General features: G+C 42.6%; 1 protein-coding gene across 3 annotated transcripts; it reads left to right on the top strand.

Moving 5' to 3' along the window:
- Positions 1-119: 119 nt before the first annotated feature.
- SLC39A2 (solute carrier family 39 member 2) lies at positions 120-24,098 on the top strand. 3 transcript variants are annotated; one of them, XM_070797167.1, is made up of 5 exons: positions 126-240; positions 11,183-21,639; positions 21,830-21,960; positions 22,194-22,244; positions 23,191-24,098. In XM_070797167.1, exons 2-5 carry the CDS (start codon positions 21,525-21,527, stop codon positions 23,821-23,823), a joined length of 930 nt encoding a protein of 309 aa, XP_070653268.1. In that variant the 5' UTR covers positions 126-240; positions 11,183-21,524; the 3' UTR covers positions 23,824-24,098. The 3 variants fall into 3 exon arrangements, with proteins under 3 accessions (XP_019823980.2, XP_070653268.1, XP_019823982.1); XM_019968423.2 differs by having other exon boundaries at positions 22,199-22,244; positions 23,191-23,409; XM_019968421.2 differs by lacking the exon at positions 11,183-21,639 and having other exon boundaries at positions 120-240.
- The last annotated feature ends 1,433 nt before the right edge of the window (positions 24,099-25,531 follow it).

Raw genomic sequence — 25,531 nt, 5'->3', positions numbered from 1 at the left:
GCCCGGGCTTTCAAGACCTCCTTGAGAGGACACCCTGTGCCTTCGTGAGTGGTACAAGTCCTGTGTATGGGCTTTATTGGTTTTCCACGTAGCCTGAGGGATATTGCTCTTTCTCTTTCTTTTCGTCGACTCCAGTCCCCAGGTCCCAGTCTGTAAAAGACCGCAACAAATGGCACCCGAAACGGACATGGTATTCACCCTTGGCAAACAGGACGGAGTGACTGGGACCTACAGAGGTTGGTAAGTGCGGGGTTATGGGACAAACAGCTGGAAAGCCTCACCATTTTTCTACTTTACTTCATCATTTAAAGTTCAAGGACTTCTGGGTTTGTGTCAACTTATAATTTGGCACCGGGTCAAAGAGAATGTTGGAACAAGCCACTAAATGGGGGAAAAATATTCCAATAGATTTCTGGCCCCTATGGACTCTCATTAAAGCTGTGATTCTGCCATTTCAAGATAATTCTAGCCCTCCTGATATTCGACAATAAGCGGAACGCTTGTTACATGAATATGAATTAGATGATGAAACTTTTCAAAAGGCCCAATTAGAACATAAAATATTTCAGAATTTTCCTACTAGCCCTGTTCCGGCGGCCCCAAGTGCTCCTCTCGCAATAGACACAAAACCGAAAGTCCCTTCAATTCAAGGACAAAATGACTCTGACAATGACTCTTCTGAGGCTCTCTTTGACACTAAAGCTGATAATGGTTTTTTGGATAACAACGATAAGCCTTTAGCACGCACTCGTATTTATGAGAAAAAACTATCTACTCATTCTCCTTCACGACGGAGGCTCTCTGAGTTGCTGGCTTTGCGATCTTGAATCTCTGAGGCCAATACAGGCTTTTCCTATATTAAGAAATGTTAATGCCCAGGGGCAAATAATACCTCAATATGAAGGCTTTGATTTTTCTCACAGGCAACAAATGAAAAAGGCTGTAATTATGTATGGCCCTCATTCACCTTTTACTAAAGAACTTTTAAACACTATGGCATCTTCTATTGGAAATTTTGTTCCTTATGATTGGCAACTTTTGATAAGGGCTCTTCTTAAACCAGGAGAATATTTTCAATGGACAATGTGGTTTCAGGATATGGCCCAAGATGGTGCCAATTCTAATGCTCAAGCTGGCACTCTCCAAAACCAAATTACTCTTGAAATGTTAACCAATACAAGGCAATATGATTCTATAGAAGCTCAAATACAAAGCCCTCCTTGGTGGAAAACTATCTTGACTATAATAATTGTAGTCATCTTATTCTTGCTGTTTGCTTTTTATATCAGTAACTGTATAATGAACTTTGTATCTAAGTGGCTTAGGCATTTAAGTTACAAATGATTGTTCATGCTCCTGCAGTTTCCACTGCCTCAGGGCCCCTGGATCAGAGACCCTCAATATGAGGATAAGGAGACTGTATTGCCTCAACAATTTAGGGTCTACACCCCTTCCCAGCAGGAAGAAGTTACAGAACAATTTCTTCACCCCTTTCCCTGGCAATCATATTCTCCTAAAAGCAGGACGAAATGAAAGAATTAAAGCTTAGGCAAGCAATCCAGGGCCTTTTAAGGAAGAGACAAGCATTCTCACTCATGTTTTCCTTAAGCCTTGTGCAACAATGTATGTTGCCAGAGAACTGACCTTTCTTTAGGTCCAGAGCTAATGATTACACAGCACAATGTCTTACTCATGGAAATGCTTTTCCTAGGCCCTATGTTAATGATTTGAATTATAACAAATCTTTGCTGGGAACCTATATCTCAAGACTTGTACCCCTGATTACACAGCAACAATATATCTTGCCCAGAGACTTTGTCTGGAATCTGTTCTCCCTGGCTAATCTTGTGCCAAAGTTATCTCAGGATATATGTCTTGCTGCTGCTGCTAAGTCGCTTCAGTCGTGTCCGACTCTGTGCGACCCCAGAGACAGGAGCCCACCAGGCTCCTCCGTCCCTGGGATTCTCCAGGCGAGAACACTGGAGTGGGTTGCCATTTCCTTCTCCAGTGCATGAAAGTGAAAAGAGTGAAGTCGCTCAGTCGTGTCCGACTCTTAGCGACCCCATGGACTGCAGCCTACCAGGCTCCTCCGTCCTTGGGATTTTCCAGGCAAGAGTACTGGAGTGGGGTGCCACTGGGAAAGAGCCTAATAGAACTCGTACAATGTTGAGGTATTCTTTTCATCTATTATCAGCAGCTAGTTGAGAAATATACAAGGTCCCACTTAAACTAATGAGGCAGATACCCTTTCTACCCCCACAAACCTTCGACCTTTTACTTGGCCAATCTAGTTTGACTTCTAAAAGAATTACTGTTCACCCTAGAATAATTGATTTAGATTATAAGGGAGAAATTCAAATTATGATGTCATCTCAGATACTATGGCAATTCAAAAAGGGGGACAAAATTGCCCAGCTGCTTCTTTTACCTTGACAGATGGACTTGGCAATACAGATCAAAAATAATCCTTATGGACATCAATAATATCTGAATATGCACAACCAAATATAAAAATCAAAATTAATGGCAAAAGATTTTCTGGTCTTGATACTAGATCCAATATTACTGTTATTTTCAAATATTTATGGCCCAAATCTTGGCCGATGCAGAGAATTTCTTGCCAAATTACAGGAATTTCTCAAACCAAAATAACAAGAACTCTATCAAAATACTCAAATTTATCCTTGTGAGGGACTAGAAAGCCAACCGGCAACATTACAATCTTATGTGATAGATGCAACCCTTAATTTAATACAGATTTACTTATACAATGGCAAGCACAAATATATATTCCACATTTTTCCTAGGGGCCACTGCTCATTTAACAAACAATGCAATTATTAAAATAATTTGGAAGAATGATGACCCTATATGGACAGATTGAAATTAAAACATATTGAGGAATCTTATTCCCCTTGGAACTCTCTCACTTTTGTTATAAGAAAGAAATCTAACAAATGGCATATCTTAACAGACCTTAGAAAAGTTAATGCAATATGAAACCTATGGATGCATTACAACCAGGAATTGTATCACCTACCACTATTCCTCAAAACAGGCGTATTATTATTACAGATTTATCAGATCAGATCAGTCGCTCAGTCGTGTCCGACTCTTTGCGACCCCATGAATCGCAGCACGCCAGGCCTCCCTGTCCATCACCAACTCCCGGAGTTCACTCAGACTCATTTCCATCAAGTCAGTGATGCCATCCAGCCATCTCATCCTCTGTCGTCCCCTTCTCCTCTTGCCCCCAATCCCTCCCAGCATCAGAGTCTTTTCCAATGAGTCAACTCTTCGCATGAGGTAGCCAAAGTACTGGAGTTTCAGCTTTAGCATCATTCCTTCCAAAGAAATCCCAGGGCTGATCTCCTTCAGAATGGACTGGTTGGATCTCCTTTGCAGTCCAAGTGACTCTCAAGAGTCTCCTCCAACACCACAGTTCAAAAGCATCAATTCTATGGCACTCAGCCTTCACAGTCCAACTCACATCCATACATGACCACAGGAAAAACCATAGCCTTGACTAGACGAACCTTTGTTGTCAAAGTAATGTCTCTGCTTTTGAATATGCTATCTAGGTTGGTCATAACTTTCCTTCCAAGGAGTAAGCGTCTTTTAATTTCATGGCTGCAGTCACCATCTGCAGTGATTTTGGAGCCCAGAAAAATAAAGTCTGACACTGTTTCCACTGTTTCCCCATCTATTTCCCATGAAGTGATGGGACCAGATGCCATGATCTTCGTTTTCTGAATGTTGAGCTTTAAGCCACTTTTTCACTCTCCACTTTCACCTTCATCAAGAGGCTTTTGAGTTCCTCTTCACTTTCTGCCATAAGGGTGGTGTCATCTGCATATCTGAGGTTATTGATATTTCTCCCGGCAATCTTGATTCCAGCTTGTGTTCCTTCCAGTCCAGTTCAGCGTTTCTCATGATGTACTCTGCATATAAGTTAAATAAACAGGGTGACAATATACAGCCTTGACGTCCTCCTTTTCCTATCTGGAACCAGTCTGTTGTTCCATGTCCAGTTCTAACGGTTGCTTCCTGACCTGCATACAAATTTCTCAAGAGGCAGATCAGGTGGTCTGGTATTCCCATCTCTTGAAGAATTTTCCACAGTTTGTTGTGATCCACACAGTCAAAGGCTTTGGCATAGTCAATAAAGCAGAAATAGATGTTTTTCTGGAACTCTCTTGCTTTTTCCATGATCCAGCGGATGTTGGCAATTTGACCTCTGGTTCCTCTGCCTTTTCTAAAACCAGCTTGAACATCAGGAAGTTCACGGTTCACATATTGCTGAAGCCTGGCTTGGAGAATTTGGAGCATTACTTTACTAGCGTGTGAGATGAGTGCAATCGTGTGGTAGTTTGAGCATTCTTTGGCATTGCCTTTCTTTGGGATTGGAATGAAAACTGACCTTTTCCAGTCCTGTGGCCACTGCTGAGTTTTCCTAATTTGCTGGCATATTGAGTGCAGCACTTTCACAGCATCATCTTTCAGGATTTGAAATAGCTCAACTAGAATTCCATCACCTCCACTAGCTTTGTTCATAGTGATGCTTTCTAAGGCCCACTTGACTTCACATTCCAGGATGTCTGGCTCTAGGTCAGTGATCACACCATCGTGATTTTCTGGGTCGTGAAGCTCTTTTTGGTACAGTTCTTCTGTGTATTCTTGCCATCTCTTCTTAATGTCTTCTGCTTCTGTTCAGTCCATACCATTTCTGTCCTTTATCGAGCCCATCTTTGCATGAAATGTTCCTTTGGTATCTCTGATTTTCTTGAGGAGATCTCTAGTCTTTCCCATTCTGTTGTTTTCCTCTATTTCTTTGCATTGATCACTGAAGAAGGCTTTCTTATCTCTTCTTGCTATTCTTTGGAACTCTGCATTCGGATTGCTTTTTTACTATACCTTTACACCCTCTAGACCGAGAGAGATGTACTTTCTCTCTTCCTTATCCTAATCACACCAGGCCTCATAAACGATACCAATGGACTGTATTGCCTTAGGAATGATGAATTCTCCCACCATGTGCCAATACTATGTAGCCAAAGCCCTTGAACCTACAAGAAAACAATTTCCTAACTTTCTTGTTATTCATTATATGGATGATGTATTGTTTTCAGCTCCATCTGTTTTAGAAACTCAACACATGTTCTATACAGCTCAACAATGCTTGAAAGACTGGATTAATCATTGCCCCTGAAAAAACAAACCTCTACACATTACCATTACTTAAGATTTGATATTAATACAAAACATATTAGTCCCCAACTAAAACAGATTCGTACTGATAAATTATCAACCTTGAGATTTTCAAAAACTTTTAGGTGATATAAATTGGATTAGACCCTCTTTCAGTTCAGTTCAGTTCAGTTCAATCACTCAGTCGTCTCCAACTCTTTGTGACCCCATGAATCGCAGCACACCAGGCCTTCCTGTCCATCACCAACTCCCGGAGTTCACTCAGACTCATTTCCATCGAGTCAGTGATGCCATCCAGCCATCTCATCCTCTGTCGTCCCCTTCTCCTCTTGCCCCCAATCCCTCCCAGCATCAGAGTCTTTTCCAATGAGTCAACTCTTCGCATGAGGTGGCCAAAGTACTGGAGTTTCAGCTTTAGCATCATTCCTTCCAAAGAAATCCCAGGGCTGATCTCCTTCAGAATGGACTGGTTGGATCTCCTTGCAGTCCAAGGGACTCTCTAGAGTCTTCTCCAACACCACAGTTCATAAGCATCAATTCTTCGGTGCTCAGCCTTCTTCACAGTCCAACTCTCACATCCATACATGATCACAGGAAAAACCATAGCCTTGACTAGATGGACCTTTGTTGTCAAAGTAATGTCTCTGCTTTTGAATATGCTATTTAGGTTGGTCATAACTTTCCTTCCAAAGAGTAAGCGTCTTTTAATTTCATGGCTGCAGTCACCATCTGCAGTGATTTTGGAGCCCAGAAAAATAAAGTCTGACACTGTTTCCACTGTTTCCCCATCTATTTCCCATGAAGTGATGGGACCGGATGCCATGATCTTCGTTTTCTGAATGTTGAGCTTTAAGCCACTTTTTCACTCTCCACTTTCACCTTCATCAAGAGGCTTTTGAGTTCCTCTTCACTTTCTGCCATAAGGGTGGTGTCATCTGCATATCTGAGGTTATTGATATTTCTCCTGGCAATCTTGATTCCAGCTTGTGTTCCTTCCAGTCCAGTTCAGCGTTTCTCATGATGTACTCTGCATATAAGTTAAATAAACAGGGTGACAATATACAGCCTTGACGTCCTCCTTTTCCTATCTGGAACCAGTCTGTTGTTCCATGTCCAGTTCTAACGGTTGCTTCCTGACCTGCATACAAATTTCTCAAGAAGCAGATCAGGTGGTCTGGTATTCCCATCTCTCAGAATTTTCCACAGTTTATTGTGATCCACACAGCCAAACGCTTTGGCATAGTCAATAAAGCAGAAATAGATGTTTTTCTGGAACTCTCTTGCTTTTTCCATGATCCAGCGGATGTTGGCAATTTGACCTCTGGTTCCTCTGCCTTTTCTAAAACCAGCTTGAACATCAGGAAGTTCACGGTTCACATATTGCTGAAGCCTGGCTTGGAGAATTTGGAGCATTACTTTACTAGCGTGTGAGATGAGTGCAATTGTGTGGTAGTTTGAGCATTCTTTGGCATTGCCTTTCTTTGGGATTGGAATGAAAACTGACCTTTTCCAGTCCTGTGGCCACTGCTGAGTTTTCCTAATTTGCTGGCATATTGAGTGCAGCACTTTCACAGCATCATCTTTCAGGATTTGAAATAGCTCAACTGGAATTCTATCACCTCCACTAGCTTTGTTCGTAGTGATGCTTTCTAAGGCCCACTTGACTTCCCATTCCAGGGTGTCTGGCTCTAGGTCAGTGATCACACCATCATGATTATCTGGGTCGTGAAGCTCTTTTTGGTACAGTTCTTCTGTGTATTCTTGCCATCTCTTCTTAATATCTTCTGCTTCTGTTCAGTCCATACCATTTCTGTCCTTTATCGAGCCCATCTTTGCATGAAATGTTCCTTTGGTATCTCTGATTTTCTTGAAGAGATCTCTAGTCTTTCCCATTCTGTTGTTTTCCTCTATTTCTTTGCATTGATCGCTGAAGAAGGCTTTCTTATCTCTTCTTGCTATTTTTTGGAACTTTGCATTCAGATGTTTATATCTTTCCTTTTCTCCTTTGCTTTTCACTTCTCTTCTTTTCACAGCTATTTGTAAGCCCTCCCCAGACAGCTATTTTGCTTTTTTGCATTTCTTTTCCATGGGGATGGTCTTGATCCCTGTCTCCTGTACAATGTCACAAACCTCATTCCATAGCTCAGTAATGCTGAGGAAGCTGAACGGTTCTATGAAGACCTACAAGACCTTTTAGAACTAACACCCAAAAAATATGTCCTTTTCGTTATAGGGGACTGGAATGCAAAAGTAGGAAGTCTAGAAACACCTGGAGTAACAGGCAAATTTGGCCTTGGAATACAGAATGAAGCAGGGCAAAGACTAACAGAGTTTTACCAAGAAAATGCACTGATCATAGCAAACACCCTCTTCCAACAACACAAGAGAAGACTCTATACATGGACATCACCAGATGGTCAACACCGAAATCAGATTGATTATATTCTTTGCAGCTAAAGATGGAGAAGCTCTATACAGTCAGCAAAAACAAGACCAGGAGCTGACTGTGGGTCAGACCATGAACTCCTTATTGCCAAATTCAGACTGAAATTGAAGAAAGTAGGGAAAACCACTAGACCATTCAGGTATGACCTAAATCAAATCCCTTATGATTATACAGTGGAAGTGAGAAATAGATTTAAGGGCCTAGATCTGATAGATAGAGTGCCTGATGAACTATGGAATGAGAATTATTTATACTCCCCTCTTTTCATCCTCCCATGGGACTTCTTGCCCAACAAGAACACCCAATAGAATGAATCTATACCCATTTTAGAGGAATAAAGTCACTTACACCCTACCTTGATTTAATTGCTCTAATTATCAATGGAAGAAATAGACCTAAAACTCTAATTGGCTCTGATCCTCATAAAATTATAATACCTATTAATAAATCTCAGTTTGAGAATGCATTACAAACCTACTGATTTCCAAATAGCTTTTCTGCAATATTTTGTAGAATTTTCATTTCATTATCCTTCTAACAAGCTCTGGAATTTCTTCAAAAATACTGAATTTATTATCTCTCACATTATCAGCTTGCAGCCTATACCTCAAGCTGATATTTTCTATATAGATGGGACTAAAAACTCCAAAGCTTCATTCTGGTCTCTCAAAGAACATAAAATTTTTTATACTAAATTTCATTCTGCTCAACAAAATGAATTATATGCTCTTATTCAAGTTATTCACCTTATCCCATTAATATAGTCTCTGACTCCTTATATTCAGCTTTTTTATTAAAAAATATAGAAACCTCCACTATAAACTCCAGTCAACCTATTATTCAACAACTTTTTTTCGAACTACAATCTATTATTAGAAACTGCACTTCTCCTATTTATATTTCCCATATTCAAACACATTCCTACCTTCCTGGCCCTATGACTCATGGTAATGAACAAGGTGATAAACTTATTTGTTTTGCTACTCCCGAGGAACAACGTGCTCTATTACACAATAATGCTGGCTCCTGGCACCAAATTTGGAAAATTCCATACCGACAAGCTAAAGAAATCATTAGTAATTGCTCTACTTGTAAACCCTTACATCTTCGACCCATTACACAGGGTGATAATCCTCGAGGATTACAACCCAAAGAATTATGGCAAATGGATGTAACTCATTGCCCTGAACTTTCTCCATCTTCTTTCCTATATATCTGTATCAACACAAATTCTTCTTTTATATAGGCCATACCTCTTCAAGGTCAGGCTACACAGCACGTTGTAACTCACCTTTTTTAGCTTGTTTTGCAGTAACGGGAACTCCTATAAAAACAGACAATGGCCCTGCCTATATTTCTAGGCAATTCAAACAATTTTTTACAATCATTTTCTATTAAGCACGTTACAGGTATTCCTTATAATCCACAAGCACAAGGCATAGTTGAACGAGCACATCACACACTGAAACTACAAATAAAAAAGTTTAAAAAGGGGGAATACACAAGAACACTTCTATCTTCCTTATCCAAAGCAGACTTTACTAGATTTCAATGTAAGATGTTATTTAAACCTATAACTATTGTTAATACAGCTTTATTTGTTTTAAATTTTTTATTTTTTTAATTTAAATTTATTTATTTTAATTGGAGGCTAACAACTTTACAATATTGTATTGGTTTTGCCATACATCAACAGGCACGGGTGTACACATGTTCCCCATCCTGAAGCCCCTTCCCACCTCCCTCCCCGTACCATCCCTCTGGGTCATCCCAGTGCACCAGCCCCAAGTATCCTGTATCCTGCATCAAACCTGGACTGGAGATTCATTTCTTATATGATATTATACATGTTTCAATGCCATTCTCCCAAATCACTCCACCCTTTCCCTCTCCCACAGAGTCCAAAAGACTGTTCTATACATCTGTATCTCTTTTGCTGTCTCACATACAGGGTTATTGTTACCATCTTTCTAAATTCCATATATATGCATTAGTATACTGTATTGGTGTTTTTCTTTCTAGCTTACTTCACTCCGTATAATAGGCTCCAGTTTCATCCACCTCATTAGAACTGATTCAAATGTATTCTTTTTAATGGCTGAGTAATACTCCATTGTGTATATGTACCACAGCTTTCTTATCCATTATCCATTCATCTGCTGATGGACATCTAGGTTGCTTCCATGTCCTGGCTATTATAAACAGTGCTGTGATGAACGTTGGGGTACACGTGTCCCTTTCCCTTCTGGTTTCCTCAGTGTGTATGCCCAGCAGTGGGATTGCTGGGTCATAAGGCAGTTCTATTTCCAGTTTTTAAGGAATCTCCACACTGTTCTCCATAGTGGCTGTACTAGTCTGCATTCCCACCAACAGTGTAAGAGGGTTCCCTTTTCTCCACATCCTCTCCAGCATTTATTGCTTGTAGACTTTTGGATTGTAGCCATTCTTCACGCCATGTGAGACTGGCATGAAATGGTACCTCACTGTGGTTTTGATTTGCATTTCTCTGATAATGAGTGATGTTGAGCATCTTTTCATGTGTTTGTTAGCCATCTGTATGTCTTCTTTGGAGAAATGTCTGTTTAGTTCTTTGACCCATTTTTTGATTGGGTCATTTATTTTTCTGGAATTGAGCTGCAGGAGTTCCTTGTATATTATTGAGATTAGTTCTTTGCCAGTTGCTTCATTTGCTATTATTTTCTCCCATTCTGAAGGCTGTCTTTTCACCTTGCTTATAGTTTCCCTTGTTGTGCAGAAGCTTTTAATTTTAATTAGGTCCCATTTGTTTATTTTTGCTTTTATTTCCAATATTCTGGGAGATGGGTCATAGAGGATCCTGCTATGATTTATGTCGGAGAGTGTTTTGCCTATGTTCTCCTCTAAGAGTTTTATAGTTTCTGGTCTTAAATTTAGATCTTTAATCCATTTTGAGTTTATTTTTGTGTATGGTGTTAGAAAGTGTTCTAGTTTCATTCTTTTACAAGTGGTTGACCAGTTTTCCCAGCACCACTTGTTAAAGAGATTGTCTTTTCTCCATTGTATATTCTTGCTTCCTAGTCAAAGATAAGGTGTCCATAGGTGCATGGATTTATCTCTGGGCTTTCTATTTTGTTCCATTGATCTATATTTCTGTTGTTGTGCCAGTACCATACTGTCTTCATGACTGTGGCTTTGTAGTAGAGCCTGAAGTCAGGCAGGTTGATTCCTCCAGTTCCATTCTTCTTTCTCAAGATTGCTTTGGCTATTCGAGGTTTTTTGTATTTCCATACAAATTGTGAAATTATTTGTTTTAGCTCTGTGAAAAATACCGTTGGTAGCTTGCTAGGGATTGCATTGAATCTATAGATGCTTTGAGTAGTATACACATTTTCACTATATTGATTCTTCCAATCCATGAACATGGTATATTTCTCCATCTATTAGTGTCCTCTTTGATTTCTTTCACCAGTGTTTTATAGTTTTATATATATAGGTCTTTAGTTTCTTTAGGTAAATATATTCCTAAGTAAGATGTCCTTTTCATTATAGGGGACTGGAATGCAAAAGTAGGAAGTCAAGAAACACCTGGAGTAACAGGCAAATTTGGCCTTGGAATACGGAATGAAGCAGGGCAAAGACTAACAGAGTTTTACCAAGAAAATGCACAGGTCATAGCAAACACCCTCTTCCAACAACACAAGAGAAGACTGTACACATGGACATCACCAGATGGTCAACACCAAAATCAGATTGATTATACTCTTTGCAACCAAAGATGGAGAAGCTCTATACAGTCAGCAAAAACAAGACCAGGAGCTGACTGTGGCTCAGACCATGAACTCCTTATTGCCAAATTCAGACTGAAATTGAAGAAAGTAGGGAAAACCACTAGACCATTCAGGTATGACCTAAATCAAATCCCTTATGATTATACAGTGGAAGTGAGAAATAGATTTAAGGGACTAGATCTGATAGAATGCCTGATGAGCTATGGACGGAGGTTCGTGACATTGCACAGGAGACAGGGATCAAGACCATCCCCATGGAAAAGAAATGCAAAAAAGCAAAATGGCTGTCTGGGGAGGCCTTACAAATAGCTGTGAAAAGAAAAGAAGCGAAAAGCAAAGGAGAAAAGGAAAGATATAAACATCTGAATGCAGAGTTCCAAAGAATAGCAAGAAGAGATAAGAAAGCCTTCCTCAGCGATCAATGCAAAGAAATAGAGGAAAACAACAGAATGGGAAAGACTAGAGACCTCTTCAAGAAAATCAGAGATACCAAAGGAACATTTCATGCAAAGATGGGCTCAATAAAGGACAGAAATAGTATGGACTGAACAGAAGCAGAAGATATTAAGAAGAGATGGCGAGAATACACAGAAGAACTGTACAAAAAAGAGCTTCACGACCCAGATAATCACGATGGTGTGATCACTGACCTAGAGCCAGACATCCTGGAATGGAAAGTCAAGTGGGCCTTAGAAAGCATCACTACAAACAAAGCTAGTGGAGGTGATGGAATTCCAGTTGAGCTATTCCAAATCCTGAAAGATGGTGCTGTGAAAGTGCTGCACTCAATATGCCAGCAAATTAGGAAAACTCAGCAGTGGCCACAGGACTGGAAAAGGTCAGTTTTCATTCCAATCCCAAAGAAAGGCAATGCCAAAGAATGCTCAAACTACCGCACAATTGCACTCATCTCATATGCTAGTAAAGTAATGCTCCAAATTCTCCAAGCCAGGCTTCAGCAATATGTGAACCGTGAACTTCCTGATGTTCAAGCTGGTTTTAGAAAAGGCAGAGGAACCAGAGGTCAAATTGCCAACATCCGCTGGATCATGGAAAAAGCAAGAGAGTTCCAGAAAAACATCTATTTCTGCTTTATTGACTATGCCAAAGCCTTTGACTGTGTGGATCACAATAAACTGTGGAAAATTCTGAAAGAGATGGGAATACCAGACCACCTGATCTGCCTCTTGAGAAATTTGTATGCAGGTCAGGAAGCAACCGTTAGAACTGGACATGGAACAACAGACTGGTTCCAAATAGGAAAAGGAGGACGTCAAGGTTGTATATTGTCACCCTGTTTATTTAACTTATATGCAGAGTACGTCATGAGAAACGCTGGACTGGACTGGAAGGAACACAAGCTGGAATCAGGATTGCTGGGAGAAATATCAATAACCTCAGATATGCAGATGACATCACCCTTATGGCAGAAAGTGAAGAGGAACTCAAAAGCCTCTTGATGAAGGTGAAAGTGGAGAGTGAAAAAATTGGCTTAAAGCTCAACATTCAGAAAATGAAGATCATGGCATCCGGTCCCATCACTTCATGGGAAATAGATGGGGAAACAGTGGAAACAGTGTCAGACTTTATTTTTCTGGGCTCCAAAATCACTGCAGATGATGACTGCAGCCATGAAATTAAAAGACGCTTACTCCTTGGAAGGAAAGTTATGACCAACCTAGATAGCATATTCAAAAGCAGAGACATTACTTTGACAACAAAGGTTCGTCTAGTCAAGGCTATGGTTTTTCCTGTCGTCATGTATGGATGTGAGAGTTGGACTGTGAAGAAGGCTGAGCGCCAAAGAATTGATGCTTTTGAACTGTGGTGTTGGAGAAGACTCTAGAGAGTCCCTTGGACTGCAAGGAGATCCAACCAGTCCATTCTAAAGGAGATCAGCCCTGGGATTTCTTTGGAAGGAATGGTGCTAAAGCTGAAACTCCAGTACTTTGGCCACCTCATGCGAAGAGTTGACTCATTGGAAAAGACTCTGATGCTGGGAGGGATTGGGGGCAAGAGAAGAAGGGGACGACAGAGGATGAGACGGCTGGATGGCATCACTGACTCGATGGACATGAGTCTGAGTGAACTCCGGGAGTTGGTGATGGACAGGGAGGCCTGGCTTGCTGTGATTCATGCGGTGGCAAAGAGTCGGACATGACTGAGTGACTGATCTGATCTGATCTGATCTGATTCCTAAGTATTTTATTCTTTTCATTGCATTGGTGAATGGAATTGTTTCTTTAATTTCTCTTTCTATTTTCTCATTATTAGTGTATAGGAATGCAAGGGATTTCTGTGTATTGATTTTATATCCTGCAACTTTACTATATTCATTGATTAGCTCTAGTAAATTTTTTAAACTTACCACAGGGAGATATCTTAACAAGAGCAGAAAAACATTTTGAAGGATTACAGGATACCTCTCCTCCTCTGCCCATTTGGTATCAAGACGGGCTGACTAAACAATGGAAATCTGGGAAATCTTACAGGGAAAGGGATATGCTTGTATTTCTCCAGATGGATCCAACAAACTCAATTGGCTTCCTCTTCGGAAAATCCGCCCCAGGGGAGCCTCCAGTATTCAAAATAAAGACAAAAAGACAAAACCCCCAGGAGGAAGAAATTCCAATACAGGCCATGGCTGCTCTAAAACTCTCCAAGAAGCACCGCCCTCGATGTCATCAACCTCATGATCTCCTGTCACTGCTCCTGCTAAGTCACTTCAGTCGTTTCCGACTCTGTGCTACCCCAGAAACGGCAGCCCACCAGGCTCCCCCGTCCCTGGGATTCTCCAGGCAAGAACACTGGAGTGGGTTGCCATTTCCTTCTCCAATGCATGAAAGTGAAAAGTGAAAGTGAAGTTGTTCATTCGTGTCCAACTCTTAGTGATCCCATGGACTACGGCCCACCAGGCTCCTCCATCCATGGGATTTTCCAGGCATGATCTCCCTACTTGGGGACAAATAAAAACCCTTACTAATCAAGCTGAAAATCTGGTTTCTCAACAGGAAATGCCTCAGAATCCAGAAAATATTTTTATTGCTATGCTTGCTTTGCTTGCTTTTGCTTCCCCTGCTCACGCTGAATTAATTAATCATACTTACTGGGCCTATATACCCAACCCCCCTTTACTGCAGGTTATAAAATGTACAGATAAAGGACCAATCATATCCACTGATGACTCAGTACATATGCCTCCTCCTTGGAGCTTGGAGGGGCCTTCTCATCCTGAGAAAAAAGGAAGACTAATTAATATTTCTCTAGGGTATGAAGTCCTTCGTCTATGCATGGGTCCAAAAGAATTATGCATTAACTTTAGCCGACAAACATGGGCTTTCATTCTGCCTCCAAACAAGAACTTTTGGACATTGCTTGGACAGTTTACTGCCCTTTCTTTCTATGAGAACCATGTCAACACTACTGAAACTCTAGGGAAAAAACAAAAATCATTATGTAAAGGATTTACATATAAAAACTTTAAATATACTCCTATTCATTGGGACAGATGTCAGGCTAAATCAGGAAAATTAATGTTTGTGGCCAATTACACCATTGATTGGATGCAATCTCAAAAATGACAGAATGATCTCTGTTCGTTTCCAAGGCAAACCATTCAATATCACAGTAATCCAAGTCTATGCCCCAACCAGTAACGCTGAAGAAGATGAAGTTGAACTGTCCTATGAAGACCTACAAGACCTTCTAGAACTAACACCCAAAAAAGATATCCTTTTCATTATAGGGGACTGGAATGCAAAAGTAGGAAGTCAAGAAACACCTGGAGTAACAGGCAAATTTGGCCTTGGAATACGGAATGAAGCAGGGCAAAGACTAACAGAGTTTTACCAAGAAAATGCACAGGTCATAGCAAACACCCTCTTCCAACAACACAAGAGAAGACTGTACACATGGACATCACCAGATGGTCAACACCAAAATCAGATTGATTATACTCTTTGCAACCAAAGATGGAGAAGCTCTATACAGTCAGCAAAAACAAGACCAGGAGCTGACTGTGGCTCAGACCATGAACTCCTTATTGCCAAATTCAGACTGAAATTGAAGAAAGTAGGGAAAACCACTAGACCATTCAGGTATGACCTAAATCAAATCCCTTATGATTATACAGTGGAAGTGAGAAATAGATTTAAGGGACTAGATCTGATAGAATGCCTGATGAGCTATGGACGGAGGTTCGTGACATTGCACAGGAGACAGGGATCAAGACCATCCCCATGGAAAAGAAATGCAAAAAAGCAAAATGGCTGTCTGGGGAGGCCTTACAAATAGCTGTGAAAAGAAAAGAAGCGAAAAGCAAAGGAGAAAAGGAAAGATATAAACATCTGAATGCAGAGTTCCAAAGAATAGCAAGAAGAGATAAGAAAGCCTTCCTCAGCGATCAATGCAAAGAAATAGAGGAAAACAACAGAATGGGAAAGACTAGAGATCTCTTCAAGAAAATCAGAGATACCAAAGGAACATTTCATGCAAAGATGGGCTCGATAAAGGACAGAAATGGTATGGACTGAACAGAAGCAGAAGATATTAAGAAGAGATGGCGAGAATACACAGAAGAACTGTACAAAAAAGAGCCTCACGACCCAGATAATCACGATGGTGTGATCACTCACCTAGGGCCAGACATCCTGGAATGGGAAGTCAAGTGGGCCTTAGAAAGCATCACTACAAACAAAGCTAGTGGAGATGATGGAATTCCAGTTGAGCTATTTCAAATCCTGAAAGATGATGCTGTGAAAGTGCTGCACTCAATATACCAGCAAATTAGGAAAACTCAGCAGTGGCCACAGGACTGGAAAAGGTCAGTTTTCATTCCAATCCCAAAGAAAGGCAATGCCAAAGAATGCTCAAACTACCGCACAATTGCACTCATCTCACACGCTAGTAAAGTAATGCTCCAAATTCTCCAAGCCAGGCTTCAGCAATACGTGAACCGTGAACTTCCTGATGTTCAAGCTGGTTTTAGAAAAGGCAGAGGAACCAGAGGTCAAATTGCCAACATCCGCTGGATCATGGAAAAAGCAAGAGAGTTCCAGAAAAACATCTATTTCTGCCTTATTGACTATGCCAAAGCCTTTGACTGTGTGGATCACAATAAACTGTGGAAAATTCTTCAAGAGATGGGAATACCAGACCACCTGATCTGCTTCTTGAGAAATTTGTATGCAGGTCAGGAAGCAACCATTAGAACTGGACATGGAACAACAGACTAGTTCCAAATAGGAAAAGGAGTACATCAAGGCTGTACATTGTCACCCTGCCTATTTAAATTATATGCAGAGTACATCATGAGAAACACTGGTCTGGAAGAAGCACAAGCTGGAATCAAGATTGCCAGGAGAATATCAATAACCTCAGATATGCAGATGACACCACCCTTATGGCAGAAAGTGAAGAGGAACTCAAAAGCCTCTTGATGAAAGTGAAAGAGGAGAGTGAAAAAGTTGGCTTAAAGCTCAACATTCAGAAAATGATCATGGCATCTGGTCCCATCACTTCATGGGAAATAGATGGGATAACAGTGAAAACAGTGTCAGACTTTATTTTTTGGGCTCCAAAATCACTACAGATGGTGACTGCAGCCATGAAATTAAAAGACGCTTACTGCTTGGAAGGAAAGTTATGACCAACCTAGATAGCATATTCAAAAGCAGAGACATTACTTTGCTAACAAAGGTCCGTCTAGTCAAGGCTATGGTTTTTCCAGTGGTCATGTATGGATGTGAGAGTTGGACTGTGAAGAAAGCTGAGCACCGAAGAATTGATGCTTTTGAACTGTGGTGTTGGAGAAGACTCTTGAGAGTCCCTTGGACTGCAAGGAGATCCAACCAGTCCATTCTAAAGGACATCAGCCCTGGGTGTTCTTTGGAAGGAATGATGCTAAAGCTGAAACTCCAGTACTTTGGCCACCTCATGCGAAGAGTTGACTCATTGGAAAAGACTCTGATGCTGGGAGGGACAGGGGGCAGGAGGAGAAGGGGATGACAGAGGATGAGACGGCTGGATGGCATCACTGACTCGATGGACGTGAGTCTGAGTGAACTCCGGGAGTTGGTGATGGACAGGGAGGCCTGGCATGCTGTGATTCATAGGGTTGCAAAGAGTCAGACACGACTGAGTGACTAAACTGAACTGAACTGAACACCATTGATTATTGGGGACCCCATGGTATGTAGTTGTCTAACTGCTCAGATGATATTAACACCACTGTATATGATTATACTACTCAAGTAGCATAAAAGGTTACTAATACTACAATGGACTTCATTGTATTAACAAAGGACCCTTGGGTGGCTTGACGGTGGAATGGCACCCCCTCGACCTCGAATCATCCTCAATAAACGGATTGGGCCTGAACAATGGGACATCTGGAAACTTGCCACAAGCACCAAAGAACTTGGAATTTGGACTGGATATTTTATGGGGACCAGTCATAGTCATAGTAACTATTCCTTTCATTATAATCATTCATATTTCATACAAGCTTGTGTTCCCCTTCCTTTTGTTATAGCTATAGGGAACTTGCAGTTTAATAAGACTTTATGTTTTGTGCCTTGTATAGATTGCAAATTATATGCTTGTTTTAATTCCTCTGTCTCTTTGAAAAATGAATCCCTTTTGATTCTTCATTTGTGACGTAATCTATGGTTGCCAATAGATCTCCAATGACCCTGGGAAGAGGGTCCCATGGCAGGATTTGCCTCCCAGCTACTTACTAAATCACTTCGATGATCTAAACAATTCATTGGATGGTTAATTCTTGGCATTTGGGGATTAATGGCCATTTGCACTACTGCCGCTGTTGCAGGCATTGCTTTACAAACCTCAATTCAAACACACAACTTTATTCAAAATTGGACCAAAGATGCTCATACTATGTGGACCATTCAGACTCAGGTAAATGAGGAAATTCAAGATGAAATACAAGAAATAAAAATAGCCATCCAATAGGTTGAAGATCAATTAATAGATTTGCAAAAACAAGCTATACTAAAATATAACTGAAATTCTACTCAATTTTGTATGACCCCTGTTCGGTTCAACTATAGTGCCTACAATTGGGAACAAATCAAATTTCATTTGCAAGACTTACATGATAATGCTTCCTTAAATGTACAATTATTACCAAAAGAAATCTTTGAAACTTTCTCTAACAGTCTACCCGCTTTCAAAAATCTGGAAACCTTAGCTGAACAGCTAGCTGATTAATTATCTGGGCTAGACCCTCGAGGATGATTTCAAAGCATTATACATAGTATTGGATCTGGAGCTATGACACTGATAATTATCCTGATGGTTATATTTGTAGTATACCAATGCCTTTCAACTAAAATTGTTCAAACTAAACAAACTCATTTCGTCAGGGTCTTTTTCACAAAAGTATCTACAGTCACCCCGAATTATGAAAAAATTAAAAAAGGAATTGTCAGGGGACAGTCAACTTTAAGGGATCCAATATGTTGCATTTTCTTCCTTTGTGTGCCGTTTCTCAAGGACTGTCTGTTCCTTATCAGTTCCTGGGATACAGGAACGAGTAGAGCTGCATGCAGTTCTCAGGACTGAGATCATGGGAAAGAGCACCTGCTTGGATTCCCTTCAAGTGACTCCCTTCAGTGACTCTCTTCAACGACCTTGTACTTATTAGACTATCCTTCCAACTGGTGGAATTTCATTCTTTTTAATGGCTGAGAAATCATTTTACTGAAGATATATAAGCATGCATTTCTTATAAGCATGCTAATAAAATACCCTTGTTTCACTAGAGACTTGGGTCCCCTGCGTCCTTCTTTCTATCTCCGGCTACTTCTTCAGAGCATGGAAACCTACTGAGCTCACTTTCTCACCCGGGCTTTCTGACCTCCTTGAGAGGACGCCCTGTGCCTTCGTGAGTGGTACAAGTCCTGTGTATGGGCTTTATTGGTTTTCCACGTAACCCAAGGGATATTGCTTTTTCTCTCTTTTTCTCTCTTTCTTTTCGTCGACTCCAGTCCCCAGGTCCCGGTCTGTAAAAGACTGCAACACTCTCACAGCTGCTTTTCTTTCTTAATTGCACTTCTCAAATGATTGCCTTCTAGCCAGAATTGTGCTGTGCACCTGGTGTTTACTTCTCCAAGAAAACACTCCCTAAAACTCCCTTCCCTTGTGAGCATCATTCATTCCAGAAAGAAAGGTCATGCGTGGTGTGATCATCTCAAGGACCACCAGAATCAGTCCCAGGAGCACCTAACACCAACTGTGACAATTTTGAAAATTTCTGAAGTGAAGAATGCAAGCTTGATCTACCCTGATCCTTATCTATGGTCCTGGTTTCCACCCTCAAACTATAAGACCCCTTGCTGTTCTCTTTCGAGGGAAGGCACAGTCTGTAGGACATTAACCTGCAGTGGCCTCCTTTGCCTGGCACAATAAAAAAAAACTACTCTTTTATACTTCACCCAAAACTGTCTTTATGTTTCTGTTCACTCTGGTGAACAGAGATGAGTTTCAGCAACAGTACCCCTATATACCTGTGTTCACTTGAAGCTTTAATAATAATAAAAAGTTTTCAAAGAATGGAAAGGAATCTTGCGATTTCTTAAAAGGTAGAGAGGTCTGTTGTCATGGCCTATCCTATAATGAAGAGAATCCTCAGATTTTCAGTGGTCCCCACATAAGTCTCCAGCTCATCCTGTCCTGGAAGAATCCTGCTGCTTCCACCAGATAATGGGGGGAGGGGGGATGGGGAAAGTCACCCCCAGCTTCCTGAGAACTGGCTTAACAGGTCTCAGGATTGTTAGGCAGTCCACCTGAACAGGGTAATCAACAGCTGCTTGGCTTCTATTTTTTTCTGCCTTCTCCCCTTTCAACTTTCTCAACTCACTCATAGTTAACCCCATACACATTTGCCTCAAGAGTCGGTTCCCCTCAGGCCTCAATGTTCCATCTCCATCTTTACATGTCCAGGCAGGAGCCTTCAGTATACCTGGTTCGTTTCTGTTTTCCTCTAAGCCTTGCTGTTTCAGAATTAGAGCAACTTTCTTCATCTTAAAACTCTCGTTCCCTTTTCTATAATTTATATCAGGAAAAAGGCATAGTCAAAAGTTGTAACAGTATCACTGTTGTAATACTAGAAATCTCAACTTCCTTCTAGACATTTCCATGCCTGGAGCTATTTCTCTAGAGTGACAGGATAGGGAAGTCCCCTCCTCTACTAGTTCTCACAGAGTGGTGGCAGCTCTACTTGCCAGCCCCACCTCTTTATTCCTGCTGCTGCTGCTGCTGCTAAGTCACTTCAGTCGTGTCCAACTCTGTGTGACCCCATAGACGGCAGCCCACCAGGCTCCTCCGTCCCTGGGATTCTCCAAGCAAGAACACTGGAGTGGGTTGCCATTTCCTTCTCCAATGCATGAAAGTAAAAAGAGAAAGTGAAGTCGCTCAGTCGTGTCTGACTCTCAGCGACCCCATGGACTGTAGCCCACCAGGTTTCTCTCTCCATGGGATTTTCCAGGCAAGAGTACTGGAGTGGAGTGCCGTTTCCTTCTCTCCTTCTTATCCCAAGTGGCCCCAAATCCCCTTTGAAAGGATGCAGTTCAGGTATCAACAGAGCAACCTAAAGGACTTGAGGCGGAGTAGACAGGGTATGAAAGGCTTAGATCAAATGTCCTGAGTGAGGCAAGATCAGATTGTCCCCAGGACAAAACAGCTGGGAGAGCTACTATACACACTCTGGATTAGAACAGCCCCAAGCCAGAACTAAGACTCGACAGCCCCTGGATTAGTCACAGCATTGAAGAGGAGGAGAAGACACTGCACCAGGCCATGCCTGGCAGAGAGTCTGGAGTTTCTGGTTTCTAAATTCAGGAAGGCGTCAGCCAGGGGAGGGGCCTGCATGTAGGGGAAGAGCGAGAAACCGGGGTTGGGCAAGCTTCCTATGTAAGGCTACACAAGAAGAGGCAACATAGACCAGAAAGAGGATTCCTGATAGCCTCCTGAAACTCAGGAGGGTGAACACTCCAGCTCTGACCACCTGAGACACCCCTCCTGCTCCAAAGACTATAACTCCACTTGTCTTTCTGAGCCTCTACTAACGCTGTACCACAAGGATGGAACCACTACTAGGAACAAAAATTGGCTGCCTATTTGCCCTGCTGGTGCTCACTCTGGTCTGTGGCCTTATTCCCATCTGCTTCAAGTGGTTCCAGACTACTACAGCCACAGGTACAGCCCTATCACATCTTTGTCCCCACAACCTAAGTCTGACTTCAGCCTTGTCACCCTGTCCTGATATCTTGCTCCGATTCTCTCATCATCCCCAGTCTTCGGACACTGAGTGCTGCCTGTGGCTCCTTAGTCACCTTCTTCTTATCTCCTCTTTGCCAACTGGATTGTAACTCCTGCTTTTAATTAGGTTGTCACCGCCGGGTTCTCAGTTTCCTGGGCTGCACGTCTGCTGGTGTTTTCCTGGGAGCAGGGTTCATGCACATGACTGCTGAAGCCTTGGAGGGGATTAAATCAGAGATCCAGAACTTGGTGATACAGGTGAGTGGCAGACCTCCAAGGCTGCGAGGCCAGAATGATGAACAGAACGAGGGGAAGAAAGAGGGGGAAGTGACAAGGTCAAGGACAGAAGGAACCACGAGGAAGATGATGGCTATTGTGTGGAGTGATGGAAACAGGTCAGATTGGCCTTGAAGGAAAGTGGTAGAGCCAACGGCATAGAACAGGAAGCTGAGCTGCTTTCCCTCATCTAATTTGTGCTTTTTTCTCCCTAGAACAGGACAAAGAGTGAGGGGCATTCTGATGATGATGCTGATTCAGCTTATGTGAGTGTCTCCCACCAGCCCTTACCTGGACAGTAAGGAGAACCAGAGATTGCTTTCATGCCCAGACCTTTTTGAGAGGATTTGTGTGTGGAATTCTAAGAATTCCTCCTGCCCCTCAGCTCTAACATTGTTGTTGGCAAGGAAAGGTGGAGCCACTCAATCCTTCTGGGCTTATGAAACCCAGAGAGAACTCTTGTTTAACCTTCCATTCTTTCTCTGGACCCTTTGATACATGCTTCTTATCATTTCCCTGTATTTCTAACCCTATTGATATTCTTTCCCTTATTTCCTCAGGTTTTCTTGTGGTCAAACGTCCATGTCTCCTCTTGGCTTCATTCCCCTTTTTATGTTCTGTTACCACACTTCCCATTCTCTTCAGCCCAGTCCCTGCTGCTGCTGCTGCTGCTAAGTCGCTTCAGTCGTGTCCGACTCTGTGCGACCCCATAGATGGCAGCCCACCAGGCTCCCCCATCCCTGGGATTCTCCAGGCAAGAACACTGGAGTGGGTTGCCATTTCCTTCTCCAATGCATGAAAGTGAAAAGTGAAAGTGAAGTCGCTCAGTCGTGTCTGACTGTTCGTGACCCCATGGACTGCAGCCTACCAGGCTCCTCCATCCATGGGATTTTCCAGGCAAGAGTGCTGGAGTGGGTTGCCATTGCCTTCTCTGTCAGCCCAGTCCCAATCCTGTGCAATTTCTTCCCTTCCTTACTTCCCCCAGGGCTTAGCAGTAAAGAAACCACCATCAACGCAGGAGACTCGAATTCGATCCCTGGGTGGGGAAGAACCCCTGGAAAAGGAAATGGCAACCCACTCCAGTATCTTTGCCTGGAAAATCCCATGGAACCTGGCGGGCTACAGTCCAGAGGATCACAAACAGTTGGATATGACTGAGCACAAGCACAGCACACTTTGCCATCTCACAACACCTCTTTCTGTTCCCACCAGATGGAGTATCCCTACGGAGAGCTCATCATCTCCCTGGGCTTCTTCCTTGTCTTCCTTTTGGAGTCGCTGGCATTGCAGTGCTGTCCTGGGACTGCTGAAACACCCAAAGTGCAGGAGCAGGAATTGGGTACAGCTCATGAGCTTGCACCTCACAGCCATGGACCTCTATCCTCACCCTCAGGGGGTCCCTTTCGAGCCCTCATCCTTTTGCTCTCGCTCTCCTTTCACTCCGTGTTTGAAGGTCTGGCTGTGGGGCTGCAGCTCACAGTCGCATCTACTGTGCAGCTCTGTCTTGCTGTCCTGGCTCACAAGGGGATCGTGGTGTTTGGTGTAGGACTGCGGCTGGTGCAGGTAGGCACTAAATCACGTTGGGCCGTGCTCTCCATCCTGTCTTTAGCTCTCATGTCCCCCCTGGGCCTAGCCATAGGGCTGGCCGTGCCTCAAGGAGACTCTAAAGCTGGGCAAGGTTTGGCGCAGTCTGTGTTAGAAGGCATGGCAGCTGGTACATTCCTGTATGTCACCTTCCTGGAAATTCTGCCCCGGGAACTTGCAAGTCCTGAAGCCCCTCTGGCCAAGTGGAGCTGTGTAGCTGCTGGTTTTGCTTTTATGGCTGTCATTGCCTTGTGGGCATGAGAGATTCCTGACGTTTCTGGTGGACCCAAGATGACCTCCCTACCCCCAGGAAAAGCTGCTCAAATGACTTCGCCCTCTGACATTTCTTCCCTGAGACACAGTGACATTTACTAGGCATTGTGCCGTAACCTGGACCCCAACTTTTCACCACGTGAGATGCCATTTCTCATACAGGACTGAGAAAAAGTTGTTTTGGTTGAGTGCTTATAAATGAGAGTATTTGACTCTTGTCCCATTTGTGCTGTTATGTGTAATAAAATGTCATTTTGTCCTTCCTCTTCAGCTGTGCTGTGCTTCATTTCTCTGGGTTGCCTAGGAAGGTCAGGAGGTGGTGGAGTGGCGAGCGGGAAGGGTGAGTGTGGGATACAGTCTTGTTTTCTGGAATTGGGCCCCCAGTCACTCATTCTGTCAGTTGCAGGCCCAGCCCCTCCAATTACAGGAGCATTGCTGAAATTCCAACAACTCACTACCACCTTATGCACGTATGTGTGTCTGTGTGTAGGTCGCTTCAGTCATGTCCGACTCTTTGCAATGCTATGGACCATAGCCCACAAGGCTCCTCTGTCCATGGAGTTTCTCCAGGCAAGAATACAGGAGTAGTTAACCATGCCCTCCTCCAGGGGATCTTCCCAACCCAAGGATTGAACCTGCATCTCTTACATCTCCTGCATTGGCAGGAGTATGGTTTACCACTGGCGCCACCTAGGAATCCTCCTTACGCACAAATTTGAGAAACTGAGCCAGAGCTCCCACATTCAGAGGGAAGAGGTTTAGGGATCTAGATTTTTCTCCTATGCTATCCACACCCACCCTACTCCCTGTGCCTGTTATCAGCCTCCCACAAAGTATCCAACAGACTCTTGAGATAAAGCTAAATGGAAGCTATTTCCATATGCTTCCTCTGTTTCATGCTGAGCCCCATGTGGCTTCAGGGACATTCTTGCTCTTCTTGGAGTCTCTGTCTCCTCCCAGCAGCCTCGTGCTGAGGGATTAAGAAACAGTTTGGAGAGAGAGAGAGAGATGCCAGATAGATGTCCTGGGTGATTACTGGGCTCACCCCATGACTTAATGACTTTCTTTCTGCCTGTCTTACCTGCCACTATGGCTGCAGCCCCCCCGCCTTTCTAGACCATTTGCCTTTCAGTTTGAGTAACTCTTACAGTGTATTGCTTCTCTTAAGAGCTGCTGAGGACATATACATTATCTAAAACCGAGGGGGAGCAGATGACCATTGCCCAGCCACTGACCCATGGGATGGAGGAATATATCAGACTTAGTGGAGAAATAGGGAAAGAGAAGGTGTGCCCTGTGCGCTCAACTGCTCACCAGCTTGCTCCTTCTCATATTTTTGGTATTTAACTGGCCTTAACACCGACAAGGTCTCCTGAGTTTCATTCTTGTCTCAGTCTATCTCCTGTCCATCCCATTACCCTTCCCGTAAATTAAGATACATAAACCTCCCCACCAACCCAGCTTACACTCATAGGGATCAGTGAGAAGGCAAGCCTCGGGCAAAGCTGAATAAAAATGTCTGACAAGGGAAATAATTTCCCTGAAGCATCATCCAATTTTGTCTTCCCTTTGGTACTAATTGCACTCACATGGAATACACTCTAATGTAGTAATGATAGAATTTCTATGCTGAGCATCTGGCACAGTTCTATTGCTTTCACGTATATTATCTCACCTTCCCAACTCTACCAGGTAA

The sequence above is a fragment of the Bos indicus genome, chromosome 10, assembly GCF_029378745.1.
Source record: "Bos indicus isolate NIAB-ARS_2022 breed Sahiwal x Tharparkar chromosome 10, NIAB-ARS_B.indTharparkar_mat_pri_1.0, whole genome shotgun sequence".
In the NCBI taxonomy this organism is placed as follows: Eukaryota; Metazoa; Chordata; class Mammalia; order Artiodactyla; family Bovidae; genus Bos; species Bos indicus.
Note: the sequence above shows the minus strand (reverse complement) of the source record. Positions and strands in the feature narration are given on the sequence as shown.

Coding starts and splice junctions, on each gene's coding strand:
- SLC39A2 (XM_070797167.1), top strand. CDS start 21,525: ATGGAACCACTACTAGGAACAAAAATTGGCTGCCTATTTGCCCTGCTG. Junction 21,640..21,829: donor CCAGACTACTACAGCCACAG/GTACAGCCCTAT, acceptor GCTTTTAATTAG/GTTGTCACCGCCGGGTTCTC. Junction 21,961..22,193: donor TCCAGAACTTGGTGATACAG/GTGAGTGGCAGA, acceptor TTTTCTCCCTAG/AACAGGACAAAGAGTGAGGG.